This window comes from Corvus hawaiiensis, chromosome Z (assembly GCF_020740725.1).
Source record: "Corvus hawaiiensis isolate bCorHaw1 chromosome Z, bCorHaw1.pri.cur, whole genome shotgun sequence".
Classification (NCBI taxonomy): Eukaryota; Metazoa; Chordata; class Aves; order Passeriformes; family Corvidae; genus Corvus; species Corvus hawaiiensis.
This window is the reverse complement of record NC_063255.1, coordinates 55,792,071-55,816,124: the sequence shown is the minus strand read 5'-3', so window position 1 is coordinate 55,816,124 and position 24,054 is coordinate 55,792,071. Positions and strand designations below refer to the sequence as shown.

Here is a 24,054-nt window from a genome sequence, read left to right as displayed (position 1 = left end):
TACAACTTGGCCTGGATCATTTCCAGGGATGGGGCATCTACCACCTACTCCTCTGGTCACATAGAAGGTAGGAAGTTTATGCTTAAATAATGCATAAAGGACAATAACATATACTAGATGAGTTACATTCATACTGATACAAGTGAAAAACATGCAGTAACATTAACAGCCTTAGTGTAGACAGTAACTTCCAAATTTTTTTTATCAACATGTGTTTTATAAAACAGTGCTAGCAGTGCTGAACATATGGTAGCATCTGTGAAAAAATTTTGTCTCAAGTTTATCTATTTAAGGCATGATCAAAAGGAAACATAAAACCCTGCTGCAAACATGAATTTCTGAACTATGTTCACAACACCAAAGACTGAAATGAGAAAACTAATTGAACTCACCCTCCCACCTCCAATACTATAACTGACTTTCCAACATTAAAGTCTTTAATAAACAATTTTTACCAGGGTCTTAAGGAACTCCAGCAGCTCTCCATGGTCTGCAGAAGAAGGTCTGAAAGAACTAAAACTGCAGTTATTTAGCCACTGAATGCAGTCAGCTGTGCTTTGTAGTACTTCATCAGTACATATTTCATTTACATCTGATTGAAGGTCTTTAAGACACTTTTCTATGCTAAAAGAAAAAGAAAAAAAGAAAAATCACATTATTTTTCTTCATTATTTGGAGACAAAAGCATTTTATATATTCCATATTTAAAAAAGAAAAGCTACTTAAAATTAAGGTAACACTACTTAAAATCAAGATCCTTGTTATTAATGGATTAAGTTACCCTCACAAAATAAGACCTGAATTTGCAGAATTAACAATTAACATTTAAATACAGTTGAGCTAGAGCTAAAAAAAATTTCCTTCAGGCCAGACTGTACCATCCTCATCAAGAGTATGTACAGCTTCACTTTCAAACAACCCTATTCTTTTTAATAAAGTAGTTAATGAATGGGACATTATCCAACCTAATATCTGGTCCTTGGTGCTTAATCAGCTAAAGCAGAGACTATAAACTGAATCAACTACTGTATTCAAAGGTGAATGTGTCACTTTGCTTCTTTAGCAATCAGCAGTTGTTTTATAAAACATAAGATATATTAATAACTTCTTAAAGACCCATTGACATCACAGAAAATGTTGAAAAGAATTTTAGAGCCAGTTGTGCCGAGAAAGCAGACCTTTTCTTTCTTGTTTTGTCATTAGAGTATTTGAAAGAGTTTGTTTTCAAGGAGCTGATCCACTCCTTAACATTCATCTAGAATCATAACTCTTTTTATGAAACCAGATGTGTCATTAGGTTATTACAGTGATTTCAGTTGTAAAGATCACAAGAAAACTGAACCTCTAGAACTGTTTTATTTCTATTTGTGTGGACATTTAGTTGAAAGCAAAACAAAATGAAACAAGAAAATCCAAAACAATTTAATTCTATATATTTTCCTACAAAAACACCTTTTCAGTATTTTATTACTTTTTTTTTTCCAAAGCGATGATTAATATTTTATACAGTTTCAGTTACAAAAATACTATTTAGATCTAGGTAGAAATAGGTTTAATTACCCAGCCATGCATTCACATTCTAAACTTGACAAAAGATTGGCAAGTATCTTTTTAGCTTCTGAAATCTGTTCTCAGGACTACAAAATGAAATGCCTTCTTCATACACCTTGGCTCCTGGGACACTATCAAGGGATTTTATTGTGGTGTGCTGATGTGTGTCAAATATACCCAAATAGATTACAGCATTGTGCAATATAAAAGATGCTACCGTTGTTAAATCTGTGCCAATCTACTACAATTATGAGTGAATTTTCACACTTATCTTTGACATATGAATCTGTGAGCAAGCTAATAACTACAAGATATGAATAAACTACAGCCTTCTCAAGACCAGACATTTTGGTAATTGGTCCCAATACTGATAAGGGAATTAAATGGACAGATTTCAGTGCCACTCCCCTGCCCCTTACCTCCCCTACAAGTATAAATCATGATTACTCTCTTCATTTTATTTAATTCTTTTATCCTCCCAAAATAAATATTTAATTAGGACTAAAGCTGTTTTTTATTGAATAAACATATTTTCATCCTATTTACAGAATACAGACTATTGTAGGTAAACAGGGTCTCAAAACCACTGCTACATCTCATTAAGATTTTTGTCAACACTCAGTAATACAAGAACATGGTTAATTATAGTTACCTATTCCTTTACATTAATTACATGAATTAAATATCTAAAAATTTGGTTACCTCAAAAAAAAAAAAAAAAAAAAAAGAAGAAAGAAAGTAATGTGTATTATCTGAGTTTAGAATGCAAGTATTTTAAGTAAAAGACTTCTGCTAAATACAATTTAAATTATTCTCACTACCTAGGCTGGTATTAAAAACTTTATAATTTCATGTCAGTGTGGGGAGAATGAGACTTTGATTTCCTGGTTTAGAAAGGAAATCTGCTAAAGTTTCAGAAAAACGTAATTTTGATGTTAAAAATATGCTTAATGTATTTAATTAATTTTATTCTTAAAAGTACAGGTTTTTTAAAAAGCCATATAAAGTGCTAAATTCCTTTTTTCCCAATAATATTTTTTCATTAAGTGCAAATGTATTTAAGTTCAGAGCAGTACATTAGCACCTTTTTTGAACGTACTGAGGCATTGATCCAGATTATGTCAACTGACATTATATACATACTATGGAAGTGCAAATTTAATAGCCCTCAATTAATTTTTTGTCCACAGATGACCCAACTTTTTTTTTGGAACCTGTGGAACTATTCAGACACAAACAGAAAAAAACCATTTACCAAACTACTAAGCAAGGACTGATCAAAGAAGAAAAAATAACCGTTCTCTGTAGCAAAGAAATATGTTAGATATGCTTGTATGTTTTTTTTTTAATTGACTGATTTTTCAATAAACAGATCTTTAGTCCCACACCCACACAAGTAGTACCTTGAGCCTTTGTGGGCACATAATTTTTTGTGGCTAGTACTACTAGCATACCATTATGCAAGTGAAAATGATTTGACTGAAATACCTTCTCCCTTTTTACGCGAGTGTATTTGCAGTTCTTTAACAAACCTAAGCAAAGTTGTCTTATATTATCTGTGTCCATATTGGAGTGCCTTTCTGGAGAAGCATTTGGTAAGGACTCACACTGCAGAGAGACAATCTCAATGTAAGAGCTCTTAGGTGCTCTTATTTATGAAGTTAATGGTAGTTTTTACAAATAACCTAATCATGTGGAGAGACTGCTTTTAAAGTGGTTTAATCAATGGACAAACAGTTTAAAAAGTACTATAATGGAACTGATAGTGTAAGCACTATCATACTATCATACAATGTCACACAACATTATTTTGAAAAGTACAGTATCAGAATGAGGGTTGCCCACTCCACATATCATTTTCCATTGCCTAAGATTACGATGAGTAAGTTAAAGCATGATCTTCTAACTTCTTTCAATTTCTAACAAGCACATTTCAATTTATTTCATCTAGCATATGGAGCAGCCATAAAATGACAATGACATTGGTTAAATTAAACTGCTAAGCTATAAATTGAAATTATCTTTTACCCTCATGTTCCTTAGTCTTAAGATCCTCATATTCATGGAAACAGCTTTAGAATCAGTTTACATGTCTTTTGTTCAGAACAGACTTTTTAAAAATAATTGAGATCATTGTTTTCACGGCTGTTGAAGATACAAGCAGTGTTATAAAACTACTTTGTTATTACTCATTAAAAACCTTGACTACTAAAGGTATAGGAGATTTGTACAAAACTGAGTCATATAATTTAGAAACCTGTGTATCAGAGGACCTGCTGTGAGTAGTAAAAAAAATTGGAGAAAGTCTTGTAGCAGTATAATTCACACAGACATTGTTAAACTTCCTCTTGATCTTGAACCCTAAGATGTAAACCAAAGACACAGCACCTGGTTAAAGGACTTTGAAAACCACTGGCTATCTCTAATTTAGCTACTTACAAAACATATCCACTCTAAAGCAACGGTATCATTGAAACCACAAGAAATAGAATGGTGATGACTTTGCTACAGTTTAGCAAGAGAAAGTTACTCAACAGCTTAACCATTTAAGAACAGTCAGTTCTAACCAAACCACTGCCCACCCACCTTTAATTTCCAATCTTGTTTTAAAGGCTTGAGATATTTCAGTCACAAGATGTAAGCTTGAGTCACAAGATAACTTGATAAGTTATTTCAGAAGATTGGCAGTAAAACATGAGTTTTTCAACTCCATTGACCAAAACATGACAGTGAGATGTTCAAAACCCATCATCTCATATATGCTCGTATGAAATGAAATGGGATACTTTGTAGGGCAGTCAAAGATCTGATTACAGTTTCTGTAGATGTAGATGACAGCTAATTAACCACCTAAGGTACTGACACAGTGATAATCACTGAATATTTGAATAAAGAAATTGTGTGTCAATAAAACAGCCAATTTCTGAGCAACTGTGCTGCCCATGTAGGAAGCTGATAAGGAACAACCAACCCAAACTCAGTGATTATGCACAAAGACAACACAGTCTGCACAGGAAAAAAATTACATTCCTTTCTCAGTTTATTTGCTTATTCCTAGCAATTGGCCCAGGAAAGTGACTAGACAACTACTATTCTGACAAAGATTTAAATAATGTTGCTCTAAAATCTTTATAGACAAAAGTAATACATTTGTACAACAAGCCAGTTACATTCACCCAAAAGAGTAAAATTCGTTTTGAAAGCTGTGATAAATATTAGGTCTGAGTAAAACTGATAAAATCGTAATTTTTTTCCTCTGCAATTAGCCCTAGTTTGAAATTCTCCCAAATACCCAACCACTTTTGGGATTTTGGTTGGAGGTGCCAAGATTTCGATAAATCTCTTGACAAACAGGAATGTGAGGCATAGCTGCTTCCTGAAAATTCCAGAGCAGAACAAGCCAAGATTTTCTTCAAAATAAAACAGAAAGGTAACTCCTGTAGCACATCTCAGTTTAAAAACACGTAAGCCCTTGCACACTCCAGTTCTGATACAGCAAAATGGAATGAGATAGGTTGACTTGATATCCTGTTTGAAACTCCTCCATCCCTTTGTTGTAAAGTTGCAATATGGGGAAGCATTTCCTGGCAAATCAGCAAAGTTATGATCAACAGCTGGACCACGTCAGACTAACATCTTTACTGAGACACTTACCAGATAGTCTATGATTCACAAGGTAAAGATCTTGTTACTTCTCAAATATTTACTACAATTTATATCAAATGGTGATGGGAAAAGATGCAATGTTATAAGCACTTCCTAGTATCGATCTTATTGCAACCCTTCAAAAAAAACCTTTTTCAAAATCCTTATGACTAAACTACTGTTAATTGGGTCAGGTTGAAGTTTATCAGATTGAAGTCAAATTAAGCATTTGTGAAAGACCTAACAAAGTTATAATCTCCAGGGTATGTGGAAATACAATTATTAATAAATAATTGTGTTGAATTCTAAGCAATTGTTCTGTTGATGAAGACCTAGAACACCTCATACTGTCCTACAGTCTCATAAAATCTTGTTGCTTTATCACAACTAAAAGGCAGCATTCACTGAAGAAAAAACTGAATACACAAATAAAAATCAACTGCTGAAGAGAGCTCATGCTTAACAATCACTTCAAGCTATGAACTATAGGCTTGGTTTCAAGCTCTGTACTGAATTTCCTGCTTAGAAGTATTAAACACAAGCTGCAAGTTTAGTTTTGTGGATTGCTCACAAATTAAATGTTAGTAATTCTTAAACCACCAATTAGGAAAAATAATCCAAATACTCGGTTTTGATAAGCAGTAGAAGTGAAATGTGAAAGGAAAGAATGAAGACAAAAGGCCATCCTGATGAATACAACTTCACGCTTGAGAATAACCTGAGACTATCACTGTACCCCAAACTGGCCAGCAATGACAATAGTTTTGAGCGTTCATATTCACCTGTTTCTATAAACTGCTGTAAAAATAAAGTTAACATTCAAGCATAATAAGAGTTCTGTTATATAATAGTGAATGAATGAACCACTTACTACCTTAAAACTTGCATATAAAACAATTGCACATGTATGGCCTTTTTTTGTTGTTGTTATAGCACCAAATAGAGTTGGTACAGTACAAAAATACTGAAGGTAACTCAACAGATGAAAACCATATCTGATTTGTCATGTCACACAATTTTATAAAACTTATTCAGTTAGAAGGAAATAAATGAGCAGTTGGATGATTTATACACTCTCGCCTCATAATTTTTTACACAATGTTTTATTTTTAAATATATATATAAGCTGTATACTATTTTGTTCATTCTCTGTGGTCTAATAAAAGCATAAATCTATCTGATGAAAAATGGATTGTATTTCAAATGTATCACTGTATCACATAGAGCTGCTCTTATCATACCACTTATAAAGATCAATGGTAACTTGAAAATTATTTCATTCTATGCTACCTCTAATATATTAGCAATAAAAGGACTGTTTTTAATTTAAAAGTCACATCAGCTGCTGTCCATCTTATTTTAAACTCTCTCTCAATTTCTGAAAATGACATATTACAGGAGCAAAATAGCACCTGGTACCTACAGAGCTACTTCCTGTTTTTCCTTGTGAAAATAAGGTTAAAGCTAACTTAAGTGTCAATTCAGCAGAAATACTAAACTTTTCCTGACCTGCATTGCTGTGTACCACATCCTAATCCAGTTTCCTGCTCTCCTTTAATAAAATATCATTTGGATCTTACAAAACTTATAGTGAAAGGTCCTTCTAATTTATAAGACTAGATAGCTAAGACCGTGACAATCAGCCTCCTTCAAGACATAGAAATACTTCCACTGTGATGATGTTAATGTAAAATGTAACATATAATGTTAAGTTGACATAAAGTACCACTTAAAGGAATGAACAGCTGGCTTCCTTTCCCACAGTCAAATAAAATGTTTTCTCATCAAGCAGCATACATTTTTTACACATTAAAACAAAAAATAGTAGTAAAGCATTCATTCTAAAGGTCCATTTTGATAATAATCTTCCTAATTGTCAGGATGTCTCTGCACAATCACAACAAAATCACTTTTATTTGGTAGCTGAAGAGGTGACAACAGTTATGCTAAAAACACTGATGCTGTTTCTTCCAGATATACAAGACCATAGATGCTCGAAATTTAATTACCTGTGTAATTAACTATGTTATGACATCAACTAATCTCTAAGTATCTACATTTCACTCGTGTCAACAGATGGAAAACTCTAACATGAAATTGTATTATGCAGTGATCCACAACAGTGTATTTACCAGATCTTCACTAACATTGCTACCACGGAATTATTAATATTGCAAGTACTTTAGTAAACAAGAAGTTTTTAAATGAAATGAAAATTTGAGATAAGAGTAATACAAATAACCCCCCAAAAAAGCTCTTAGCCCAGCATAACCAATATGACAATAATGGAGAAATTGTCTAAGTCAGTTTTCAGTGAGATATGGCAACGGTTTATTTCCATCCTTCCAGAAGCTGTTTGGGAGCAAAGATGTCTCACAAATGTGGGCTGCATTAAAATGATACAATCTTAAATGAGATGACATGAAGGACATTCTTTGAAATCATACAACTTTCTATAAGATGCAATGTTATCCAAAGGTAAGCATTTTCAAAATTTAATATAAAATCCTGCCATTTGTTATATCTCTGACTGCACACTTGTTTTTCTAAATGGACAAAAATTATTTGCTTAAGAGCATCTTTCACTGATGAAAGTATTACAAACGTACTAAAGAGTTAAGCTGTAAAAAAGGCATAGAACCTTGAGCTGATTATTTTGTATTCATGCAAAAACTCTGCATCAACAACAAACTTTTTTAGTACTCCACTGTTTCTATAACACTGATTTTTGGAAATCAGTATGTTACAAGGAAGTGGACAAAGAAATATATTACAAATTGTAGTTAGAAAATGTGTAATTGCAGCACAAGAGTTTTAACTGAAATAGTATATCAGTGGATCATATAAGAAAAAAAATACACATTAATTAATTTTTCTACTTCCATTAGAAGTGCCTAAAGAACATACTGAGTTTAAATTCTGCTTTTTGTCAAATTCCGTAGTTCTTTCAGTCAATAAAAATTCTATCTCATTAGTAGGAAATTCTATCTCATAGTAGTAGGAAATACAACTGTCATGGGAATTCACATTTTCTCCCTTCACTATCACACCTACTGCAATAGAACCTAAGATTAAGATGATACAACTGTTTAAAAATACCATAGAGAGAAAGACTTTAGCACAATAGTTATATGGCATTAAAAATTTGTTAAATGCTTGAGTGGTTAAAATAAAATTACTGCTGAAATATTTATCAGAATTTTAACCTACTACTAGAAAAGAAAGGTAAGTTAAGCCACATTTCTCTCTAAATGCAATGATTTTCACCAGTATTTTGGATACAAATAAAATAGTCTTTACCTGAAAGAGTTCTTCTGTATTTTCTCATCAAGATCACTAAGGATTTGTTGAAATTCCAATTCTCCAGGGAGGACATTTAACAAACAGTCTAAATTGGAAGAATCAAAAGAATACTCTCCTCCCCATTCCATTTTTAGAATCTGTAAAACAAATACAGAAAAATTGTTAAATAATGGAAAAATGTGGACTAAAAGTACCAAAGTATACAACATCTTGATCTTTGGAAACATTAGATTAATAAGGGAAGTATTTATGTGTGGAATTACAAAATCAATTTTGAATAGTAAACCTTGTGCATGCTTCTGTGTAGACTGCTATAGAGTGAAACCAGGAAAACAAATGTTGAGATAAGTTTCATAGTATCTTGCATTTCTTTAGTTTAAAGAAATCAGTTCTTTTACCTTAATCACAGCAGTAGCTTTTTTTTTTCTTTTAAGATTTAGAAAGAAAATTCCCACTATTATAAATGGAAACTAAAAACAAACACATTACAGGATGAACTTACTTTCTGTGTACTTAAAATTTCTGTCCAAGGAGTAACTGTTTTCTGGAAATTCAGCACATCATTGCATATACATGCAAATATAAAAATCCAGACTAAATCAAGTTTCATCTAGCTTTGTACTCATTTTACTAAACACAGATCAAATCCACCAGCCTATTCAAACTAATACACTAGCTTTGAGTCTTTATATCAGAAGCAAAGGATTAGTAGTTTTTTTCTCTGTTTTCTGTTTTTTTCTGCATCCTCTTTTTGAGATATAATGAAATTGGTTTTACCATCAGTGATTACTTACTACCAAAATTAAAGAAAAATATTATATAAAAACTGGAATCTTCTTAATAACCAGTATATTTAATGTCTACTATTTAGTATGTCATATTTAATACTATCCATATTGCAGCAACAACATGAGGAACAAACAAAATACTCAGATGCATACAATGTTTGGGCAACAAAATATAATAAATTAATAAATAAATTATATTTCCTGCAAGCAATATTCTTTTACAAAGGAACTACAGTGTTGGTTGTTATCTAGAAGCATTATTAGAAAAATAGATTGAATTTTTCTAAGTGAACTGTCCACAAAACACATGCTTAAAAAAAACCATCAAAGATTTAAGATGCAAGGTCAAGATAATTGGTTTTGGTCATATATGAGGTGTAGACCTAAAAGTAGCAAAAATACACACTTCTGGTTTTGCTCTTCCAAAGCGATGTTCAAACAAACATGGAAGTTCTCTAAAGCATAATATCTCGCACATCTCAATTAACAGCCCACCAATATGAAATATTTAATGGATACAGGGCTTTCTTACATTCTCAGAAGCTACAGAATACCCCTTTGCAAATAACAATTCAAACTTCCAACATTTTGGGATGTAGATGAAACTCAATCACTTGCTGGTGAAAAAGCCTGGATGTAAACCAAATACATGTTTTAAAGCATTAAGGAAATGTCAGTCTTTTAATATAAAACTTAACAGATGTTACTGCAATTAAAGACAGTTAATTAAAAGTTAAATGGAAACCATTAAACAGCGCTTTACAGAACTGAAATAAAAGGAATACTGAAAACACAGTTCTTACTACTTACCATAGACATGGTCACACATTCCCTTTTCTCTTATAAAGAGTTTACACAGAATGGGATTTTAACACCATTCAATACCTATAACTCAAACACATATTTTATTCAACTGTCTTGTAGAACAGTCAATGACTGGTGTAAAATGAACTGTGTAATAGATATATATACTGCAAACATACTAACAGTTTGGAATGAGTTAGAGTTTTCATAAAATAGCTGCACAATCAAAACTGTGTATTTATATTTAATCCTAACTCTTTTCCTTAAAGGACAGCCAAAAGAAGCTTGCATTCCTTGGAAAAAAATATCAGTATAGTTTACAGACTAGTGACTGTTTGAAAAATTCATCAAATGAAAAAAATCACCTTGTAAACATGACAGCCTAGTTTTCATGCATGCATTCCTGTAAGACTTCTATGTCATACTTCTTTGGTTCACTTGTCAAAACAAACCAATTATTCCTTTCAGTCTTGGTTTATGGAAGAAAAGTAACATTTGATTATTCAGTTTTTAAATACTGTTTTAGATGGCTAATACTAATTTCTTCTTCTGAAAATCTGAACCCAAAAATGTTTCAGAAGGAAAAAAGAAGAACATGAAGACATAAATTAGCACAACTGAGAAGAAATTTTACTGTTACTGAGCATAACCAGTGCCAGGGCCTTCAGTGTGCCAAGAGACTCTGATGGTCTGGACTCTAAGCAGGATTGCACTACCAGCCTGCTGCCTGCCCTCCTTGGCTGCCTTGGGGGCAGCAGGATGGGCATCAGCTAGCAAGGGCCCTCCCCTGCCATTTGGGTTTTCCCCTCCTCTCCTGTTGCTCCAAAGAGCAGACAGTCGTTGATGCACTCAAAGAACGAGTATGATGCAGCCCTCCTCTGATGGCAAAAACCCCCAATGTTTGTTTGTTAAGAAAGAAATCCATTTCTTAAAATTTTTATTTGGAATAGTACAGGGGAAGAACCCTGTTTTGAAACTCTTTGAAAATTTTTAAATTCTGTCAAAGTACTTTAGATACCAATAACCCAGGTTTTTTTCTGTAAAGGAGATTAATTTAAAACTTGTTATTAAGCTGCATAAAAAGTATCATTCCATCATATTTCAATTTACTATTACAATGAACTATTTTGAAAGAAATGGTCTTAGAGAACCTGCTTCAGGTGCAACTCTGTAAGTCCCTATCCTAATAGGCCTAGTTCTTTTCAAAACATATTAGAGGACCGTTCATCAACATTAAAATGACATAGATGTCAATCTTTTTGGTAGCTACTCAAGAAACTTAACATATCTACAGTTTAGCTTAAAAAGAAACATTTTTCAGGTCTCTTATTTTAACCCATGGTATCAATGCAATTTAACCTCATTGTAATAACAAGTGCAAATTATGAAACTATTTTTACTAAAAATCATTAGGCCTATTTAAAAAATATTATGGAATGCTCAAGTTAATACAACAGATACTTCTTGCATTTAAAATTCATATAATGTTTACCATTGAAAAGCATTTTTTGTGTGCATGTTTTCTTTTTCAATGTCAATCAAATGCAATAAATCTCCTATAAAAATGATATTTACTTCCAATTGGGTATTGCTTCATTCTGATAAAACAATTAATTTAAGCATAATTGTAAAACCCTTCCAGTACAAACATACTTGTGAAATTCCATGGGATTTCTAAGATCAATTTGTAATATTTATATTTACTATAATAAGACTTTGTTTTCAGACACACAGTTTGTAAAAGCAGCATTTACCTAAATCTTGAATAGAATTTTTTATGAGCACATCTGTTGAATACACACATCTCAATGTATCCATAATTTGAAAACAGGGATATGTCAAGCTGCAGCACTGTAAGTACAGAGAATTAGCCAAGTCATTGAAGCTTTTTTCTGTTACTGCTTCTTATCTTACAGGACATATCTCTTTATTGCCCTAACATCCTTGCAAAACTAAAAAGGGATGAGAGAATTGATAAGATTTTTCATCACTCAGCTTATGCTCTCAATGAAACCTTAACAATGATTTCCTTTATCTAGTTTTAGTTGCATAACTGTTTTCAGCTACTTTACAGCACAGAAGATGTCATCTGCAATTGCACAGCAGGCAGCAAGAGCGATGGCAGTGGCCTGAGATACTACTATTCAATGTGATATTCCTACTGTTCTGTATATTTAAATAGTCTGAATATTTTAAATTATTTTGAAAACCACATAGAGTGTACACAAGAAATCCATTTAAAAACTGTAATTTCTTGAGCTCTACTCTGACATGGTAAAAGCTTTTTACCCAATTTTCTGTGGTAAAAATCCTTTAAAATTTGTTTATTGTTTAAAATAGACTTGTAAAAGAAAAGGAAAATTAAAAATTCTCTCCATAGAAGAACATAACCCATTTTTGTTTCTGCTAATATATATTGAAGATCTCTATTTAAATTCCAAGTTGCCTTTCACCTATTTCCCACACTTTGCTGCTGCAGACACAACATTTACAAAAAGAATACCATACTGTTCCAGTAAAAAAACCCAAACATTTAATGCATACAAAAAAACCCCCATCAAAACAGAATCACCAGTCTTCATGATGGTTTTATTTACTAAATATTTTGAATGCCACAAATAGCTTTGAAACAAGTTTTACTAAAATCATCTTGCAATGTTCCCCCTGCAGACTTTCCACATTCGCTGTTGTCATAAACTTATACTTAAATGTTAATTTTATATTCATAAATTATTATTCACCACACACTTAAAACATTTTCCTTTATATTTTTTTAAAGAGAGATTCTAAGTATCTATAATTAAATACTTATTTGTAACCCTCTTGAATACAGTTTTCTTCCAAATTCTGCCATCATAAGAGTCACCAAATAAGAGAATGGGAATAAAATACAACTAAAGAAACAGAGTACTCACTGTGGATGAAACAGAAAGCTATGCCTTCCATCTAAAGCTGTAATATCAGAATGCAGTGCTATGATCTAAGGCAGCTATATCAGCCCTTGAATCATAATACTGTCAAAAAGGACTGTAAAAAATGCATATTTCTAACAAACAGCATATGCTACTATTTTTAATATCTGTAGTTTGTAGATACAAAAATGCTGCTAGCGAGGATTTTCTTGCTATTTTCTAAGTCTGTGAGAGACTTTTCTCTCTCACAGGAGAGGTAGCAGAGTATGTAAACAACCAAACCACCTGCCTTTGTCCAATTAGACTATGAAGAAAAAAGTCTATAAGAGAGTTTGTAAAATAATTAAATAAATCAATCTTGCTTCACAATTCCTGCCTGCTGGATCTTCTCTCCTCCTCCTCCCTATGGCTGCGGGACACGGTGATATACCCTAGGGCCCAGGCCAGCGGTAATAGTAGTTTCTTTCAAATAATGTAGTTTAGGCCTGTACTGGAGGCATATGTACATGCCAGAATTTATAACTAAAATCCATGAGTTCTCCCTATTGTCTCTCCCCAGTTCTTTGAGCCACAGAAAGTGAAATGCTGAGAACAGAAAGGAATCAGCACTACTTTTTTTAGATTTGCTGCTACTTGGGACTGGTAAAAAATGTTGAAAGACAAGGAAAGAATTCTCATTTACGTTAACTTAATCAAACACTATTGGTCAAAGGCAATGACTTCAAAAGAGGAACATGCCATCTGGAGTTGCAAGGAAACTCCTGAGTAGTTATGTCAGAAGAAACGAATAAAGGATAATGTGATTTCATAACCTTTCAGTAAAGAAGAAATGGCCATTTTCTGAGTAGCTCTTAAGAGAAACAGTCCTATATCATCTTCAGCTCTCAGCTGGTTATCCTGCTGCTGGAATCCCACAGTGCATAATCCAAGGTTCAACATTTATAAACAAGCCACTCTTACACAAGAAGTCCACAAGCATTAAGAATCCCACCTCTAAATCCAGTGCCTTTCCCCACCTCCTTATTAGTCTACACAGTTACTAAAACTGTAAGTGTGACAACACATAAGTGTGTATGTATACAAATGCAACTTGTTTTTTCTTTTCTGGTTTTCAAAATTCAAGATGTTTCTTCTCAGCCTTTTTTTTTTCTTGTGCACTTTTATTATATTTAATAAGGTTGGTTTTTTTTAAAAACAAGGATAAGCCTGGTGCAATACTGTCTTCTTTAGATATGGTTTAAGGCCTTACCAAAAAAAAATTTACAAATCAGCTTGTCTGCCATTGCCACATACAAACACAGGAAAAAATTACTCTCGCATTGTCACCAATTAAGACCACATTGATCAATCTCATTGTCAAATTATTATACTTTATGAATGATGGATGTTTTAAAAATACTTTTCAATTAAAACAATAATCATTAATGCACAGAAAAGAGATTCTTAGAGGCCTAATTAGAAATACCTACTCTATATTTTCTTATAATCTTCTTAGCCAAGAAAGTGTACAATAAACAGAATAATTTCAAAATAGACTATAGCACCTAACTTATTTTCTACTCCTCCAGATGAGGGTCATACATATTGAGTAGATTTTGCGTAGAGGTATAAGAAAATATCTGAGACCAATCTGCAGAATTGTCTTTCTAATTGTGGCAATAAGAAATGCTGTTTAGGGATAATATTTGAGTTTTCTCATTTTCTGGCACTTACAAACTCAGAAAGAAGAGGTAATACTTTATAAAATCTCCCCCAAATCCCTCACAGAACTATGGTCTGAAAAGCATCTGCTACAGCATTCCTATCTTGCTCATCATTAATATTATCTAAAACTGCACAAATTTATAAGGTTTGTTCTCAAAGAACTTGACTTTTAACACACTGGTAAAGAACCAAAAGTTACTACTTTCAACTAAAAACCTTACAAATACCTACTAGCTACTTCTATACTAGACCATAAAAGCCTTTTCTTTTCTTGTTTATTGGAAAAATCCTCCATCGTAACACAATACACTGTAAGGACAATGGTATTTAAAAGACAGAAATTTCAAGACCTTTAAGGTCTTGTCATTCAGTAGATCAGACACAGAGTTGTTGGAATTTTAACAGGAAATAGCCATCCAATGAAACTATTATATTTAAAAAGAATTACAAAAAAAGTCCGTGACCACAGCTTTTAAAAGGTAAACTGCATTTCAGTCCCTTCATTCCCACACACTCTGTTTTCTTTCATTACTACTCAATTTAAAGCTGAGAGCATGAAAGACGTCCATTTAAAAAAAAAACGAAATACAGAAGCTCTTCACTGAGATGTGTCTTAAGTTGGCCTAAGTTTATAGCCACAGTCTTAAAAGCTTGTTTTGTAGTATAAATGTAATGGATTTGGGGAAACATTTTACTAGTGATGAATTTTTTTTCTTTTTCATCTTTTTTTAAATGAAATATTTACTTTTTTTGCTGCCTATTTCTCAGCTTGTAAAGCTTGTAAACTTCATGCAATACTGCCTAATGCACAATGCGTCACTCAGATTCTACAGCACAACATATCCTTATTCATATGTCTCATATTCTTATTCACCTATGTTTTTCACCTTTAAAAGCACTGTTAAGCATCTGTTTCTTTCTCCTTGAGAAAAAGACACCTTGTAAATAAAATAATTACAGTCTAACAATTTTTACCATGTTGTTGTGATTTAGGAATCACTACTGAAAACACTCCAAACTGTGCACTGATTCACTAACTCCCCCTTCCCCCTCCCCCACTCCCTGAGATAGGAGGGAGAGAAGAATTGTAAAAGGTAAAGATTACAGGTTGAGAAAAAGGACAGTTTACTGGAAACAGCAATGAGATCAGAAATGTAACAGGAACAATATTACACAAAATACACAAAAAGTGAAAAAGAAAGGTGATAATTCACACGCACAAAACCCACCACACAGAAACCTGCCCTGCACAAACGGCTGCCGCATTCCCCACAACCAGAACAAATGCCCTCCCCTTGCCCCCGTGATGATGTGAGGTAGTAGGAAATAACCTCCAGGTGCTAGCCACGACCCATTCAGGCTACTGCTAAAAATAACTCTGTCCTGGAAAGAACCGGGACATTATCCACCCCTTACTGTGTACCATATAATTTATGCCCATAATCCTACACATGCTTGTGTATATGTACTATATGTGTATTAGAATACACATTGAGTTCTATCTGTCCTAGATATCTTCCAGGGCAGGAGGGCTGCTGTGCTGTCAGGTGGTTGCAAGGTGCATCATGAGCTCATGACTGGTGTATCTGGAGCAGTCCATGCTCACTGGCCATGGTAGTTATGGCACGCAGTGGCAGGGTCATTCAGCAACCAACATTACATACACAGTCTGACAGTACAGACTATTCCCACTCAAAAATCAAATCCCCCTGAGGTACACATCATGTTTCCCCATCCAACTGCATTATGCAACAAGTGCACCCAGGTACTGAGCAAAACTAATCCCTCGGATGGGTTTGCCTTTGCCTGAGGCAGGACTAATCTAGGACTGTCACCCTAATACATTCCTAATACACACCACAGGAACTTTATCCCCCTCTTTGGTATGTGAAGATTTGATTGGGTAGGGCCAGGTCAATTCATCAAGCTCCCCTCTAGTGCTAACTAATGAGGTGGCCTTTGCTAAGCGCAGACCATAATGTTGAAGGTCCAGCCACCCACTGATATCAATGTGCTTTTAACAGTCCATTGTATCACTCAGTTTTCCCAGAGGCTGGTGCATGACAGGGAATATGATACCCACTCAATACTGTGCTCTCTGGCCCAGGGGTCTCTGAGGCTATTTTTAAAATGAGTCCCATTGTACAACTCAGTTCCTTCTGGGGTGCCATGTCACCACAGGACTTGCTTTTCAAGGCCCAAGATGGTGTTCCAGGCAGTGGTGTGAGCCACAGGGTGCATCTCCAGCCATCCAGTGGTTCTTTACACCACCGTCAGCATGTAGGGCCTGCCTTGGCTGGTTTGCAGGAGTGTGATGTAATTTACCTGCCAAACCTCCCCATATTTATATTCCGACCATCATCCAGCACACCACAGAGGCATTACCCACTTGCTTGTTTAAATGCAGTGCACATTTCACTTAAAAATAACTTGGAAAATAGTGTCCGTGGATAAGTCTACCCCTCAATCACAAGGCCATCTTTATGTTGCATCTCTTCCCTGACAACCTGATATGTCCTGGGACCGCTGCTTAGAAATAATTCACTCTTATGTTGCTTGTCCAGGACCACCTGAGACACTTTAATCTTGGCAGCCTAATCCACCTGTCCATTGTTGTGATGTTCTTCAGTAGCCTGACTCCTGGGTGTGTGTGTGCTTTTACAGCGAACTTCTCTACCTGGGCAGTAATGTCTTGCACAATTCAGCAGCCCAGATGGGTTTACTTCTGTGCTGCCAGTTGGTCTTTTCCCATCGGTTTAGCCATCCCCACAGGACATTTGCTACCATCCACAAGTCAGCGTAGAGGCCGAGTGCTGGCAGTTTCTCTCATTCAGCAATTATCTACACTCTATTCCAGTGCAGTCTGGATCAGTCCAAGCCAAATACTGGGGATGCGTTTCCAGCCATGGGGCAGTCAGTTCCAGGTGTACTGGACACCCTCCAGGTGAAAGCAAACTGTGGCTGACACTCTGCTTCTAAAGGAACTGAGAAAAACACATTAAGCAATATTAATGGTGGCACCACTGGACTCCAGTTCATACTGAAGTTCCAGCATGTCCAGCACAGGAGTGCTCAGTGGTGGTGTGACTTCCTTTGGACCACAGTAATTCTGTCAGTCTCTACTCTCCACTGGACTTATACACTGGCCATATAGGGCTGTTAAAGGGTGAGTGAGTCTTGCTGACCACTCCCTGGTGCTGCAGTTCGTGAATCATCTCATGGATGTGGGTCACAGAGTCCTGATTAATGTGGTATTGCCAACAATGCACTGCCGTGGTAGTGATCATTAGCTGTTATTCTTCGACCCTCAGCAGTCCCACAGCAGAAGAGTCCTCTGAGAAACCAGGCAAGGTATTCAGCTATTTAATGTCCTCTGTCTCTACAGCAGTGTGATTGGCTGGCACTGGCTGAATGCTAGGCACCCACCAGAGCCTCTCTATTACTCCCCTCTGCCGCTGGACAGGGGAGAGAAAATGGAACAAAGGATTCATGGGTTGAGATAAGGACCAGGAGAGATCATTCACTAAACACCATCATGGGTAAAACAGGCTCAAATTAGAGATATTAATTGAATTTATTACTAACAAAATCAGAGCAGGCTACTGAGAAGTAAAGTAAGATCTTAAAGAACACCTTTCCCCCACCCCTCCCTCTGTCCCAGCTCTACCCCCTAGTGGCTCATGGGGAGACAATGAATGGGGGTTATAGTCCGTTCATTACACATTGTTTCTTCTGCTGCTTAGGGAGAGGAGTCCTTCTGCTATTTCCACATCTCCCACAGGAGACAGTTCTCCACAAATTTCTCAGAGGTGAGTCCATCCCATGGGCAGCAGTCCTCCCTGAACTGCTGCAGTGTGGGTCACTCTTGCACAGGGCTCAGTCCTTCAAGGACAGGCTGCTCCAGCATGGGTCCCCCATGGGGTCACAGTCCTACCATGAAACCTGCTCCAGTGTGGGCTCCTCCCTTCACAGGTCTGCAGATCCCTGTCAGATACCCTGCTCCAGCACAGGGCCCCCACAGGATAACAGCCTCTTTTGAAAATCCACCTGCTCTGGCATGGGTCTTCTCCATGGGCTGAAGGTGGATCCCTGCACCCCCATGGACCTCCAAGGGCTGCAGGGGCACAGCTGCTTCACCATGGTCTTCACCACAGGCTCCATCTCATGAGCTGCTCAGCTAGGGCACCTGGAGCACCTCCTCCCTCTCCTTCTCCACTAACCCTGGTGTCTCTAGAGTTGTTCCTCTCACACATTCTCACTCCACTCTTACCTGCAATTACAACTGTGCAATACTTTTCTTTCTTTTCTTCTTCTTGTTCTTCTTCTTAAATATGTTATCACTGAGGCATTACCACCATTTCTAATTGGCCCAGCCTTGGCCAGCAGCACATTCATATTTGGATCTGCCAGGGATCAGCTCTGCCAGACACTGAGGAAGCTTCTAGCAGCTTCTCACAGAAGCCACCCCTATAGCCCCTGCTTCCAAAAGCAGGTCATGCAAACCCAATACAAGAAGCTATCCCAAAAGTCCAATGATGTCACTGTTGTACCAAGAACGGCAAAAAATCACACAAGTCCAGTTTCAGGATTAGTGGCCAAAATGGCTATATTTAATTATATAAATCAGCTTATATATATTATATTATATAATCGCAAGGGTGGCATGACCCCATTGGTCGCTTGACCAACCACCCTCTAGAATGATAGGTGGAGGTTCAACAATGCTCATTCAAAATATTTTTTCCAGTATACCATAACAATAGTTGGACAACAAGTTTGCAGCTGTGAGATAAAGTCTTGGTTTACAAAAATCTCAAACCGTTTCTCAGCTAGCTTGCATGAGAAAGAAAAACCTCACAGGCTGCAGCAGCTGGAAAATTCCTCTGCTCCTAGCTTTTTAGTATCCACACAATGATGCCCTTTTGTGTCTTTGAAATACCCTCTCCTCAGGTAATCTATGCCCAGGATGAACAGGGCCTCTGTGCCAGTCATAATGGGGTGTTTTTGCCATTCATTCCCAGTCAGGGTTACTTCAGCTTCCAGTACAGTCAGCTGTTGGGATCCCCCTGTCATTCCAGAAATAGAGACGGATTCTGCCCCTATGTATCTTGATGACATCAGGGCACATTGTGCACCTGTGTCAGCTAAAGACTTAGGTTCTTGTGGGTCTGACATGCCAGGCCACTGGATCCATACAGTCCAGTAGATTCAACTGTCCTTTTCCTCCACCTGTCTGAGGACAGGGCCTCTCTAATTCTGGTCATACTACTCATTGCTAGTTCTTGTAAACAGGAACTGAAGATCCTTTCAAGAGGATTGGAAGTAACATCAGCCCTTCTGTTCTGTCTGAGGGCTTGCTCACTTGAAACTGGAGTGGCATTTACCCGTGAAGAATTTCCTGAGGTGGTTGTTCTTCCTCTCAACTCACATACTTGTGCTGCTAGGGCAGAGGTGGGGTTTCCATCCCACTTCCTCATGTACTCTCTGTGGTCACACAGCAAAAACCACAGGTTACCTTGTGGTTTGTACCCTCTCTCTTGAGCAGGGGGCTGCTTGCTCCCAATAGCAGAGACTCTCATCCATACTGGAGGTGCACGGGACATTTCCTCTCTAATCTGCTGAAGACTTTTGAGTCTGTCCACAGTCTTGGACAATCTTTCCATAGCTAAGGTACAGGTCAGCAGGGAGGAAAAAAGATAATCATATTGCTGGAGCCAGGGAGTCACCTGAAGCACTGTTCGATTTCCTCCTGACTTTATGATGTGTATCCCATATCGCTGCCCTATGCCCAGAAATTAATTTTGTGCCTTTCTATGCCTTTAAACTGAGCCTGAGAGAGGGAAGGAAAAAACTGAGCAAAACTTTTTCAAAGCAGTTTGCAGCTTGTTCAAGGTCACACAGACATAGCGACTTCTTTTCAGGTGTGGCAGGAAAGCGAGGAAGCACCCGGCTTGCGGGTTTTTTTTCCAGTCAGCTTTTGGCCAGTTTTTCAGCTTCTTTTCTCCGGAGAAAGACTGAGAGTTGAAATTTTTTTCCTTCCCTGGAATTTCAGATTTTCTCCCTTTTCTGCTGGATTGCTTCAATATCAGAGCACATCAGGAGGACTTTCAACCGAGCACAGAGGGCCTGGCCCTGGGCCAAGCCCCAGCTCCAAGGAGACCAAAGGGAGGACTCTAACACTTTCCCAGGTTTTTTCTCCACAGCAAGAGATTTTATTATTTAGCATTATCATCCTTTTCCCGTGTGTTTGTAAAATGAATAGTTTTTATCTCTTTCACTTTCCTTTGAGGAAAATTTATTTTTCCTGAACCTGGTGGGGGGAGGGGTGGTTGTAACCTGCCTTCTCTCAGAGGATATATTTCTAAATTTGGCCAAACTGGAACACCTCCTTTCATGGACGTCAATGCCAGTGAGTTGGTGTACGATGATGATGAGCTCCATACAAACTTCTGCCACATGGATTGTGTACACTGGACCTCATCTGGATCTACAGGGGACTGCTCGTTATTTGAATCCCTATAGATTACCTCCAGCACAGCTAATTCTCTCAGGTACTGGACACCTTTCTCCATGGTGTCCCACCTCCCTGGGTGCACTATTAGATCATCCTTGAGAGAGCACCTTTCCCTCACACTTGACAGGAGTCAACTCAGTGGCTGAGAGTTTCTGTCCTCTTCCCAAACCCCTTGTCAATGCCCACATCCTGGGACAAGTATCCCAGCTGCTGCAGCATTGGAGCAGCCAGGTCAGCAGGGGCTCACCCAGCTGGCAGCCGAAATCTTCTTCACACCTTGCAGCTCACCCGGGGATAGGGATCAGTGACTATCTCTGGCCCTGCTTCTTCCTCCTGTTCTATCGGCATGGGCTGTTCCTGCAGTTCAGCTGCAGTTTGAGTGGCCACAGTGGCTGCTGGTCTGATTTCCTCTTACTACCCCTGAGGTGTCTAGTATCAAGCAGCAGCCAATAAATAGGAGCCAAAGCCAGCATGGTGCATAACTTCTTGCCTGTCTGGGACTGCTAGAGCATTTTTCTTTCAAATATTCTGCCACTTCATCAGGGTCCTGCAGTTGTTCAGAAGTGAACTTCAAAATCATTGGAGCAGAACAAACCTCCAAATGTTGGCCCATTTTCTCCCACATTCCACGCCACTCATAACTATACACCCTCAGTGCAGAGGACCTTCTTAAAAATCTCTTTCTTGACTCTAAACATCATGTAGACCACACTGAGGAGACCTGGCAGACCTAGCAGCACAAATGCGCTTTCCTTAACATCCAAAGGGAATTCAAAATTCTCCAAAGCTGTTGTACCAGGTGTGAAGAAACAAAAGGGGGTGAAAAGGTGGGGAAAATCATCCTTCCCTGTTCCCCTCACAGGCTAGGTATAATAACTAAAGAATTTCCAGAGGTCGCACCCAAGGCCAGGGTAGGAGAGCAACACTGAACACACATCCCAAATGACCTTCCTTGCCCTTGATGTTACCATGTCATGAACTGATATCACACACTATAGCACAATAGCCATCCTGATCCCTTTCTCTGCTCTGAAAAAGGGCACTGCAGTGGACACACAGTGCACACACGAAGTATATACAGGGTTAGGTACAACACCCCCATGAACAGATCATGTTGTGAGCAGTGGTTCTATACCTAATAAAACAAATGCTTAGACCAAATTTGTTTCAAACCCACTCTGGTCAAATCTATTGTTATCTGAACCCTTTAATCCTATGCTGGGCACCAAATAAGGTTGTTGTGGTTTAGGAATGGTGTTCCCTAATTTAGTGCTCCCACTGACTCACTTCAAACCAAGCACCATTCACTCATTCAGCCCTCCCCCTGCCATGAGATGGGGAGGAGAATTGGAGGCACAAAAGTTAAAGATTATGGGTCAAGATAAGAACAATATACTGGAAGCAGCAATTAAATAAGAAACTAACAATAACAGCAACAATATTAATAATGGGGTGTACAAGAAATTATTCACATGCAAAAAAGCTCATCACATAGCAATCTGCTATACACGAACCACCTCCACACTACCCTCAACTGGAAAAGACTCCCTTCCCCTGCCTATGGCAATGACGTGAGGTGGTAGAGAATAACCACTTGGCGACTGCAAAAATTACCCCTGTTCTGTCTGTAACCAGGACATAAGTACAGTGGAGTATATATATACTAAACACAATCTAAAATGTTACATCCAGGAGTAGTTTCCTCATCAGCCTCTCACCCAAACCTTCAAAGCAGCCAACAGATCAAATCAGGCTTATCTTAAGGACTGAACTCATAAGAAACCTTTACTGCTCTCACTCAAAGTGCACCCAGCAAATTAATGATGAAGCCCAGAAAAGACAAGGTATTTTGGTTATGAATATCTGATTACATAGAAACTGTAAGAGGATAGCAAAACTAACTAAATAATTTTAAAGGCATCTGTATCACTTCCTTTCAGAAAAAAAGTTTTTCACCATAAGTGATATACCACCTACAAAAACACCTTTCTCCTCAGTGTCTACAGCCTCTTCTTTACAGCAAAATTTGTGAAATGTAGGTTAAATTTTAAAAGTTTCCTACTCTTTTTTTATACCAAACTCTTTCTATTTAATTAATTGCCTTCTCAACTTCCATTCTTCTACTTGATTTCTTTCATGTTCCTGCTTTTCAGTCAGTTTTCCAAAGAAAGTGAGGCTTATTGCAACCATTGCCTGGATATTTGTTTTTCTCCAAATTGTCTCAGGCACACCCTCTTCCCAATTCAAACAAGTTTTACAAAGGGGTAAAAAACTCAGAGATAATTTAATTGTAAAAAGTCTCAGTTAAATAGTTGCATAAAGGAAAAAGAAAATCCCTGCAATTATCTCTGCTGAATTTAGCCAAATTTTGTAACCCAATATAAGAGACAAAGTCTTAAAACACTAGGTATTCCTAATTAAAGATGTGATTTTACTGTGATGCTGGAAAACATGGAAAGTGATCACCATTGATCCTTAAATGCCAGAGGCAAGATGAGGTTCATAGTCCATGAAGATGAACAGCTAATATCAGTCCTCCTGGACCAATCACAATAGGATACACAACTGTGTCTTGATTTCAGCGTTCAATGATAACAGCCAGTACTTTCTGTGTAGACAATCCTTACTCTGATTTGTGCTATCTGGAGGTCTTGGAAAGCAGGGAAAGAAAGTCAGTCTCCGAAGACTTTTTTACAAAAGAGTACGCTGGATGAAAGTGTCAATGAGAATGGAGCACAATGTGACTTATGGCACCTACTAGTTAGGATCTGCAGCCATCTACATAATGATTTGGAAAACATGTTACCGAAAATGAGGACATATCTCTAAAAGG

At 37.0% G+C, this 24,054-nt stretch overlaps 1 protein-coding gene across 5 annotated transcripts in view; it reads right to left on the bottom strand.

Moving 5' to 3' along the window:
* Positions 1-24,054, bottom strand: part of KIAA0825 (KIAA0825 ortholog) — a 242,690-nt gene that overhangs the window by 193,144 nt on the left and 25,492 nt on the right. For 4 of the 5 annotated variants that reach the window (XM_048292974.1, XM_048292976.1, XM_048292978.1 and 1 more), the window contains exons 2-3: positions 8,497-8,636; positions 456-624 (exon numbers count right to left, since the gene is read on the bottom strand). In XM_048292974.1, the coding sequence (XP_048148931.1) occupies positions 456-624; positions 8,497-8,627 (300 nt within the window). In that variant the 5' untranslated portion in view covers positions 8,628-8,636. Of the gene's footprint in view, positions 1-455; positions 625-8,496; positions 8,637-9,819; positions 9,918-24,054 lie in introns of all 5 variants that reach the window. The other variant, XM_048292975.1, reaches the window with a different exon arrangement.